Here is a 10,003-nt window from a genome sequence, read left to right on the forward strand (position 1 = left end):
ACCTTTATCTTGCTCTCTGTTCCTGCTTTCTATGTCTCCGTCATCTTCATCTTGCTCTCTGTTCCTGCTTACTTCACCTACACCACCCACATCTTATCCTGCCCCTGCTTTCTTTACCTCCATCTTCCACATTTTCTTTCCCCCTGTCTTCTACAAGGACAGGACCTTTTACAAGCATAAAGCACACAGGATTGATATTAGCCTCTTGTTTAATTGTAGCCTAACATACAGTAAAACAGGCTCGTGAGGCTACATGATGCCTGTGATGCTACGAAGCTAACAACTTTAACCTTTAAAAATTGCATCACCTAATTTGTTATAGTAATGCATCCAAAAATAAAGTGTCTAGTTGCTAGTTTATTCTTAAACTGTGTTTAATCCTAAACATGGTTTAAGACTAAGTTAATCTTAAACCACACTGCATTTCAGGAAAACATGACAGTTAAACCCCTCATAGCTGCCACTTTTACCTTAAACCTGCCTTTTTTTAATGTCAGCATCCAGACACGAGCCAACTGATGGTTCTTCTTTATTACTCACATTGTTTATCAGTTAACAGAAGGCTTTGTGAGTATTTTTATGCTTGTAGTAGCGATTATTGAATCCTGTATAAATGTGATGTGTATTTAGGCAACTGGTCAAGTAAACAACACAAAACACAAAAGGATCTAATTGGATATGCTCAGCCAAGGACTCTGAAGGACTGTATCGGAAGCTGACTGTTGGATTTACTGTTTGTGTTGAATCGTCAGCAGGCCTATGATTGAAATGCGGTTGTTTGTTTTTTTTGGCAATCAGGCAGCAAATTGTGGATGCATTGAGGAGAAATTTTTACTCAAAACAAGAGGAGTCAGCATCATAGATTTTTTTCTACTACAAGCAATTCAAGCTGCCTCAGAACAGGACATGAAATATCTATTTTTATCTTCCAAAGACCAACAGACTGTTTGTGTTTACCAGGGGAAAAGCAGAGACAAGGTGGGATTGTTCCCAGCCAACTTTGTGCAGCGGGTCCGTCCTGGTGAGCGGGTGTGGAAGGTCACCGCCGGTTTCCATGGCAACCGAGACAAAGGCCAGATGACTGTGAAAGAGGCCCAGGTGAACACACACATAATTACACACATTTTTCTCTCTCTCTCCCACACTCATATGCTCACACAGTTTGAATAAATGAATGTAAATACATGCAAAAAAGTGCTGAGATTACAGAGGACAGCCTGTTATGGTCTCGGATGCTGCTCACTATTTTTGCCTAACAGCACTGAATGTCACCCGTCCCTCTTGCCTTACCTCACCCCCTCCCTCCCTCCTTCACCCACCCTCCCACTGCAGATCTGTGTGGGTAAAAATGAAGACATTGATGGTTTCCTCCGGCTGAGCAGCGGGAAGAAGAGGGGCTTGGTCCCTGTGAAGTGTCTGCTTGAAATATGATGGCGGCTCTCTTCACCTCCAACCACAGTTTAAGAAAGAAGTTCACGATGACGGAGGAACACTCAGGAGTGTTAACGCAACACCTCACTGACCGCCAACCACCCACCTCCACCCCTCCAAAAAGTGGCAGTAAATTAACAGCTTGAATGGACAACAAACCCACGACTTTGCTTCTCACTGTGGAAGATTTGAAAGGTGAAAGGAAGGACAGGAGGGGCTTCTTCAGAGTTTTTTAGAGCTACTTTTTGTAGCAAAACTTGACTTTGTGTGGTTTTTATACACATTATTAACAGTTATGTAGCATCACAAAGAGGAAGGAAGTCTGGCTACCTCACTAGCCATTTCCACTGGCCATTTGTTTGTGAAAAATGAGGACTACTTTACTATGATGTCAAGGCCTGTAAAGGGACTTTATGTGCAAAATTTTTTCATTTTATTATTCGTGTAGCAAAAACAAGACATAAAAGATTGTGAAAGATTGTAGCTGATTGTTGCAGTGGCCTCTGTGACCTTCTGATTTGGCTAAACTAAGATGATCCAGCTCATAATGGGCACTTTAATTAACATTCATGATGTACATCCTTGTCCTTCCTGCTCTTACTAGGAAGGATTCAGGTATAACATTGCTTGTATGTATAAAAGTTTAAATTCTTCCATATTGGTCAAAAGAAAGTCAGAACACACGTACTAACGGGGTATTATGGTGCATTTGTGCTCTTCACAGCTCTGATGTGACAAATGCTTTGTGTGCACCTGAGGGAGCCGCTTTCTCAGTACTCCCTTCAATCCCACTCCCTTTACACACGCTAACACATCGATTTTATATTTATAGCCAACTTTGTTCCATGTTACTGTAAAATTAACCGCTTGGATCTACTTCCTGTCTTTATCTTCTCTTTATTGTTTGTTATCTGTATGCTATGTCCTGTAATATTTGCTGTCATGTCTGGTCATGCACTAAAGTATGTCTCGACTTTGCTGATGTTCTTGCTTTTCTCACATGGAAGAGCAAACACTGTCATCGAGGATGATGGGTAAAACAAAAAAGAAACATTCTGAAAGTTGTCTAACTGTTTTCCAAACTTCAGCTGTCAAAAATAGCCAGAATCTTTGATAAAAGACTGTTTCTCCCAGCAAACGATTTGCTTTAACTCACTCTGACACACAGTTAATAATTGTTTCAGACGATAACAGGCAAATTTAGCTCACACTATTTGATTTATTACAGTCATTATAAACTATACGGCAGTGACAAACTGCATTTGTTGTGGCAATAAATGTAAATAAACTTGACAGAAGTTGTAAATAGCCTTATAAATATAGTGTATATACTGGCTCTGAATAGCATTCTGACCTAGAGGTTTGCAGCTGTCCAGGAGCAATCTAAGGGCATTAACTTAACAGCAAGAGATTATTATTTATTACCCCACTTACTGATGTATGCATCCCTCTGCTCAATTAACACTTAGCCCTGTCAGCACAAATCTTTTTAAGTACTATGCACAACAGTTCTAGTCACTTCATATTATTTTATACTCAGCTTATTTTCCAGCGTAGCCACTCACACAAACACACAGTCCAATGCAAGCCTGTGCTTTTGCTAAGATTTGAATTTAAACTCCAGCTCTGGGACTCTCTTGTCATCCATCTTGGATCAGTCTGCACCATCCCAAACATCCCCTTCACTGACTAGAATCAAGGCTGGCTCAGGATCAGTATTACCCAGGTGAACTATCTCTCACCCCTTAATGCACACGGCCAGGCTAGTTCTCTGCATGGCTAGCTGCCCTCACATCTCCCAATAAAGTCTGATGAACTGTCAGAACGTGTTGTCATTTATTTGAAAATGATTCCTTCTTTGTCCTCAGTTGTATCCTTTGATTTACTTGTTATTGATGCTTAAAGTCAGTGCCACTGTTATGTCATGGTTGAATCATTTTCACCAAGGATAAAACTAATATCCTTTTTCTTTCTCAGCAGCACTCCTGTTTATCTCTGTAGATGAGTGGTTCCCAATATTTTCTTGCTAGGTTGTTGAAATATTTTGAACCCCATGACTCATTTTTGTTTACACATTAACATCCATTATATCAATGCTAGCAAATTCCTATATTTTTAGACCCTATCTCAAACGTCTGCAAAAAGTCCTGAAAAAAATGCATTATGAAACTTCCAAGTTAAGACTGCTTCTCTCAGCTCACTAGCAATGTCCAGCTTAAATCTTCATTTTGTCCATTTTGCTCTGATTCTTACAAAATGTGCCATGCATTGGTAGCAGTGCTAAATGTTGTGTGTTGACTTTATTTTGCCTTGTCATGCCCTCTTGTCATAACTCCAGGTCCCAATTTGGTAATCACTGCTGTAGCTCATTATAACGTTAAAAAAAAGTCAGGAGTATGGTATTATCTCGGTATTGTCAGGTATTAGCTTAAAATGCTAAGTATCGGCATCTGCAGATATTAAATTTCTGAAATTGATATATCTGCTGTAAATATCAGTCATATTTACAGGTAAATGTGGGAGTTTTAGGTTGCACCAACAAACGTAGGTTTACTGAAGTGTTTTTCTTTGTTCATCCTCATTCCTTAAAGTTTAAAATGGTTTTAAGGACTGAAGTTTTAGATCTGGAAAACATTTACATATCAATATCAGTATCTGATAAAACTCATTTGTAAGTATCAGTTTATTGATTATCAGGAAAATTTTAAATATTGTGCATCCCTAGAAAAAAAGCTCTTCTATTGCTTTAATTTTGTGAAGACAACCAAGTAGATAAAACTTCAATTTTAATAGATTAACACAAGAATTATTTAAGAGACAATGGTGGAATAAGTAGTTTTTCATTTAGTAAAGTAGCAATATCACAGGCCTTTAAAGGTTGAGATTCTGCAACTATGTTATGCCACCTAAGTCAGGGGTTCCTGACATTTCAGTCAGCAACCTCCAAAATTACTGCTCCAGAGACTAGAGACTCCTTCTGTCCATGGAGGTGGTTAAAACAATTAATATTGCACATAGCCATTAAGTTGCACTTTGGTCAGCTCATGCTGTGCTATAAATGAATTTCATTTGACTTGACTAATGGGCCTTTCCTACAATGGCAGAGACATAAAATAACACAGCAACCTAAAAATATATTATTAAGTGTAGTAATTTAGTGCAAGAAAGCCTAAATTTAAAGGCTTAAATTAAATAGCCCACAGTAATGTCTGTGTGCAACTTAAACGAGCAGCAGACCCCTAAATTATCGCTGTCATGTGCAAATTATCTTTTAAGAGTTTTAATTTTAATAAGGAGAGACTTCACTATCGGAGAACAATTACTTATTTCACAGGTTTGGAAAGGAGAAAGGTGAAATATCTCAACTGTGATATCTTTATGTACTCTAAGGGGCAGGCCAACAACAGGATGGGATGCCCCTGATGGAGTCTGGGTGCCGATGGTGGTAAAAGGATGAAAGATGAGGAGGGGTGGCATTCTGAGAAGCTCGACCTGGAAGCTGATTAGATGGAATGGAGGTAGCTGGGGTGGAGGAAGGTCCCAGGTATAGCACTGAAATGATGCAGCAGAGGAGAGGAGAGCAGACTTTAAAATACAACCACAGCAGGGTCACTGGTCAAGAGAGGTTGTGGTAGAATAGGATTGGTTTAGAATCTAAGTAAGTAAACACCCATAACCAGCTGATTGCCAGAGCAGGAAAATAGAGAGTGCAAGAGAAATAAGTAAAAGGATAAATGAAAATGAAATTGTCTCCCTGCTTGAACTGCTAAGCCTAATTCCTTTCAATCCAGCATAAACTTCTCGATATCTATAGATATATAGAAAATGTAATCATGTATGTATATATTTTAACAATGGCTAATTTACATTTTCCTTGTTTTTTGGAAGACCTATTCAACCCACCTGTTTGACCTTTCATACAAATTATGTAATAGAGCAGTATTTGTAAACCAGTGAGTTATTTCCCAATGGGTTAAAGCTTTGCAGAGGCTTGAGGGGCACGGAGTTTTAGCACAGCAGGAACTTACATTCACCCACATATATTTATGCATGCAGTCACACTACACTGTTAGCTCTGACTTTACACCCCCCATGACTCCCATCAATAATGGTGGGGTAAGAATGGATTCTCCCCACCGTTCAGCTTTGTATTACACATTACAGACAAGGTATAACGGGAGCATAAATGCCTTCAACTGGCACATATGACTCTTGACATGCTGTCAGAAGAAGTATACAGTAGCATAGCTGTAATCCTAAGTATACCAAGTGACCATCCACAACTCTATGAAACAGTTATTGTGAAATCACTCTGGTTTGGGTAAGCTAGCCACTGCCACTTGTACCTCTCATATGGTTAAACTACATTCTGTCCAGTCACCAATCAGTTCCACTGTGACACTAATCAGACAGTGACCCTGACATAATTAGTAACACTGTCACCCACACTTCTTTATGAGCTGATATGATTCATGACAGGAGGATTGGCAAACATATTTCATTATTTAATCAGTCTGTTGAAGGCTTGAACCTAGACGGTGACCTCACAGTGAAGGCCATTTTACCAAAGCAACTGGCAAATTACCAGAAACAACAACTTCAACAGTAGCAGCTCTGGGAGGCTGTATGTAGAGCTTTAGACCTCATTCAGAGAAATATGTAGAAATAGAAAAAAATACAACTCAGACAAGTCCATATGCTTCTAGTTGTTGTGAAGGAAAGGATTCAGTCTTCATTCACTTTGTCTAACATAATCTTCCAAGCAATATGATGTTTCTGAGTCTACCAGTGCTTTCTTTGTTTTAAACATTAGTCCAAACTGTTGATATGGCCAGTCGTAATGTTTTTGCGATTTGTCTGATAGATTTGTTTAGTTTTTTTTTTAGCCTAATCATGGTTTTCTTCGCTTGCAGTATTGACCTCATTTTAAAAGCTCAAGTCAAACTGCTACCAAATGTCAGTTCAACACTTGGCATTATTTCTACACCTTTATTTGTTTCAGCTGTTTTGAAGTAAGAGACCACACTTGCCCATTGCACTACATGGTATTTCACAATATACAAAATACTTTTGAACTCCTAATAATGGAATCACTCTGAATAAAATGGTTTTGGTTCCTGAATGGTAAATGCCATTTTATTGTGACACATTAAAGCTGAAAGTCTACAGTTTAGTCACACCTGAATTATTATCTCAGACCACTCCTGTCAGTGACAACAGAGACATTTAGACAACACAACCAAACACAAACAAAACAACCATGTATACACAGCCAAATAAGGAAATTATAAAAATATTAATAGACAAAACAACAAACAAACTATATAATACAACTGAACACAGATGTGACAATAGCAGCAAAAACCAATATGCAACCCAAAGTTTCAACTCAACCAAGTCAAGAGCACGGCCATACAGCTCCAATACAGCTGAAAGCAATGACACAAAGCAAGACAACCAACAAAAAACCCAACATAAATGTTTTATGACTACACATTCAAATACAGAGCACTATCACAAATACTCTATATGGACAAAAGTATTTGGCTGCCTGGCCATTACACCAACAGAGACTGCAATGGCATAGTATTCAAATGAATGTAGTTTAATATAGTTTACCCCCCTTTTGCAGTCTCCACTCTTCTTGGAAGACTCTCAACAAGATTTTGGGAAATTGTGCCCATTCATTCTGTAGAGCATTTATGAGGTCAGGCACTGATGTTAGACGAGAAAGCCTGGCTCGCAATCTCCATTCCAATTCATCCCAAAGGGGCTCGACAGGGTTGAGGTCAGGGCTCTGCGAAGGCCAGTCGAGTTCCTCCATACCAAAATCATCATAACCATGTCTTTATAGTCCTTGCTTTGAGCACTGGGGCACAGTCATGCTGGAATAGAAAGGGGCCTTCCCTAAGCCGTTGCCACAAAGTTGGAAGCATAGCATTGTCCAAAATGTCTTGGTCTGCTGAAGCATTAAGATTGTACTTCAGAGGAGATAAGGGCCTAACCCAAACCCTGACAACAGCACCATATATTATCCCTCCTCCACCAAACTTCACAGTTTGTACAGTGCAGTCAGGCAGGCAGTGTTCTCCTGGAATCCACAAACTTGCTCAACATGTTTCCACTGCTACAAAGTTTGGTGTTGGTGTGCTTTACACCACTCTATCTGATGCTCAAATGAGATACAAAAAATATGAATGTTAAATTTTATGGAAATTTGGATTTTTTGGATTTCAGTAGATAATTGAACAATAATTTCAGTCCCCAAAATTAGAATTTTCTGACAATAATTTGTGTTTTCAGGCTTTAATGGATTAATGCCAGTGGAACTCTTCAGCTATGGAATCAGAAGAGCGTTGGCAACATTTTCACATCATGCACCTTAGCAGTTGTTGATCTGCTTTGTGATTTTACATGGTCATCCGCTTCGTGGCTGAGTTGCTGTTGTTCCTAAACACTTCCACTTTCCAGTAACATCACTCACAGCTGTCTGTGAAATATCCGGCAGGGATGAAATTTCACAAACCCAGAATGACCCAGTTTGCAAACGGAGCCAGCACGGCTAGGTGCTTAAATTTTAGACACCTGTGGCAATGGATCCGACTGAAACACCTGAATTCAATAATTACCAGGTGTTGCCAAATACTTTTGTCCATATAGTGTATATAATGCAATCAGATCCTTACATTGCCCCAAAGAGAGTATTAGTCCAAGCTCTGGTTATAATTTCATTGTCTCTGGAAAACAAATCCGTTGTTGTCTCTGCCACTTGCAGCATGTTTCTGTTTGTGGTTGTGTTTTCAGCATTTGTTGTTGTCAGTAATTCATAAAAATTTTACTGAATCCAACAAAATGTCTCCTCCCTTTGCCACAGAGTTACACTGAGATCTTTCATTCTAGTCGACAGTGAAGAGTCTGAGAGGACTTCTTGTTCTTAATGACCATAAATAATGGGATTAACTCCAAATCAAATTAATTGGCAATGGAGGAGCTGCTGGCAGGCCATGGACTAAGCTGGCAATGACAGTTTCTCTGTGTGCTTGTGTGCATGTGTGTATGTGAGCGTGTAGTGTAGTGTGTCCCTGCTGTGGTGTGAGGAACATTTCTCAAATCATGACCCAGTTCTGTTATCAAATTGGATCAAATGTGATTTTCCACTCTGTAGAGAGAGAGACAGACAGAAATGTGTTCAGCTGGCAGTACATCAAGCTACTTGTACGTTTTATAAAAGTGCTGACTTTGGTGCTCAAGGCGACTCCATTTACTCTACAACTTAGCTCTTTACGTGTCACGAAAAAGAGCAGAGGACGTTAAACTCCTCTGAACCTCTTTCTGTGGCTCAAACACTGGTGATGAGTGGAAAATGTAATGCTGAGTAACCGTCTCTCCCTCAGAAAATCACTTTCACTCCTCTTTCACGCCACATCCATCAACATCACGAAGAGACGCTTAAGTGTTTAGTTTGGGGCAACAAATCCCTACAGAGTATCAAAGAGACTGGTCCATGAGCCTATCATGCCGGCTGCAGAAAATGAAGTAAAATGGCTCATTAAATGTGTGATTTGTGGCGCAATCATCCTATAATGTTCACACTCACTTCTCTGCTTCTTCTGAAGCTGATCTGCAGCTGCTGGACGGACTCACAGTATAGGTGGTGTCTGCAGTAAAGGGGTGCTAACAGACAGCAGGAATACAGCAAAATATGCTAATTATCCAAGAAAAGCCACTCTCAAAATAGCCCCTGATTACACAGGCAGACAAAAGTAAAGGAAAGCACCATTAGAGGAAACTGAAGACGACAAAATGAGAATAATATGTAACAAACCCCATGTGTCAAAACACAAATCGTCTTCTATTACTCCCCTCTTATTACCTGCTTAGTTCAGTGTACATTGGAGGATATCGACACATGTCTGTGCAAGGTGTGAAAAAGCAGTTTGTGCTATTCACACTTTAATATCACAGCTTTATTTTAAGGATATATAGAGTTGATATTTATTTTGTGGGCTTCATAAGTGGAACAAATACACAAAGCTCAGCAATGAAATGGGTGTACAGGTTGCACAGCATGGGGCCTAGAGAGATGGCAGATTCAGGATGTTTGAGGGGCAAGGGAGAAAATTAAAAAAGCACCTGCGGTATGCATTGGGGCACCTGCAGGCAAAAAGTTGTCATACATTGTGAAATAGCTTGAAAGCCTTGGTTAAGATCATATGCTTTCTATTGTGATTAAACCTACACTTACTGTAAAGAAGAAAAAAATTTAGAGGACTTATTAACAATTTAACCATATATTTAACAAAGATACACAAGTAAAGGATGTACTCCTTAGGTTTTGCCTATTGGAAGGGCACCGTACATGGCATTTTATCAAGTTTTTGTCTGCTGAAAGGGCACCCAAGAGGGTACTCAACCATTCTTTTTAACTTTATAATGCTTTGTCCATTGGAAGGGCACCCTACAGATCACTTGACCATGTTTTTTTGCTTTGAAAGAGAACTCTTGAGGCACTCTGGAGGACACTCTGGGTCTTTGCCCACTGAAAGGGCATCTTTGAGGGCTCTTTGCCATG

General features: G+C 39.5%; 1 protein-coding gene across 1 annotated transcript in view; it reads left to right on the forward strand.

Annotated features, from left to right (window-relative positions):
* The window catches only part of LOC121528784 (SH3 and cysteine-rich domain-containing protein 2-like), a 38,251-nt gene extending 36,724 nt beyond the window's left edge, over positions 1 to 1,527 (forward strand). The window contains exons 10-11 of the mRNA XM_041816375.1: positions 961 to 1,098; positions 1,333 to 1,527. Coding sequence (XP_041672309.1) covers positions 961 to 1,098; positions 1,333 to 1,431 — 237 coding nt within the window. The 3' untranslated portion in view covers positions 1,432 to 1,527. The remainder of the gene's footprint in view (positions 1 to 960; positions 1,099 to 1,332) is intronic.
* Positions 1,528 to 10,003: the final 8,476 nt, after the last annotated feature.

Source organism: Cheilinus undulatus, linkage group 20, assembly GCF_018320785.1.
Source record: "Cheilinus undulatus linkage group 20, ASM1832078v1, whole genome shotgun sequence".
Taxonomy (NCBI): Eukaryota; Metazoa; Chordata; class Actinopteri; order Labriformes; family Labridae; genus Cheilinus; species Cheilinus undulatus.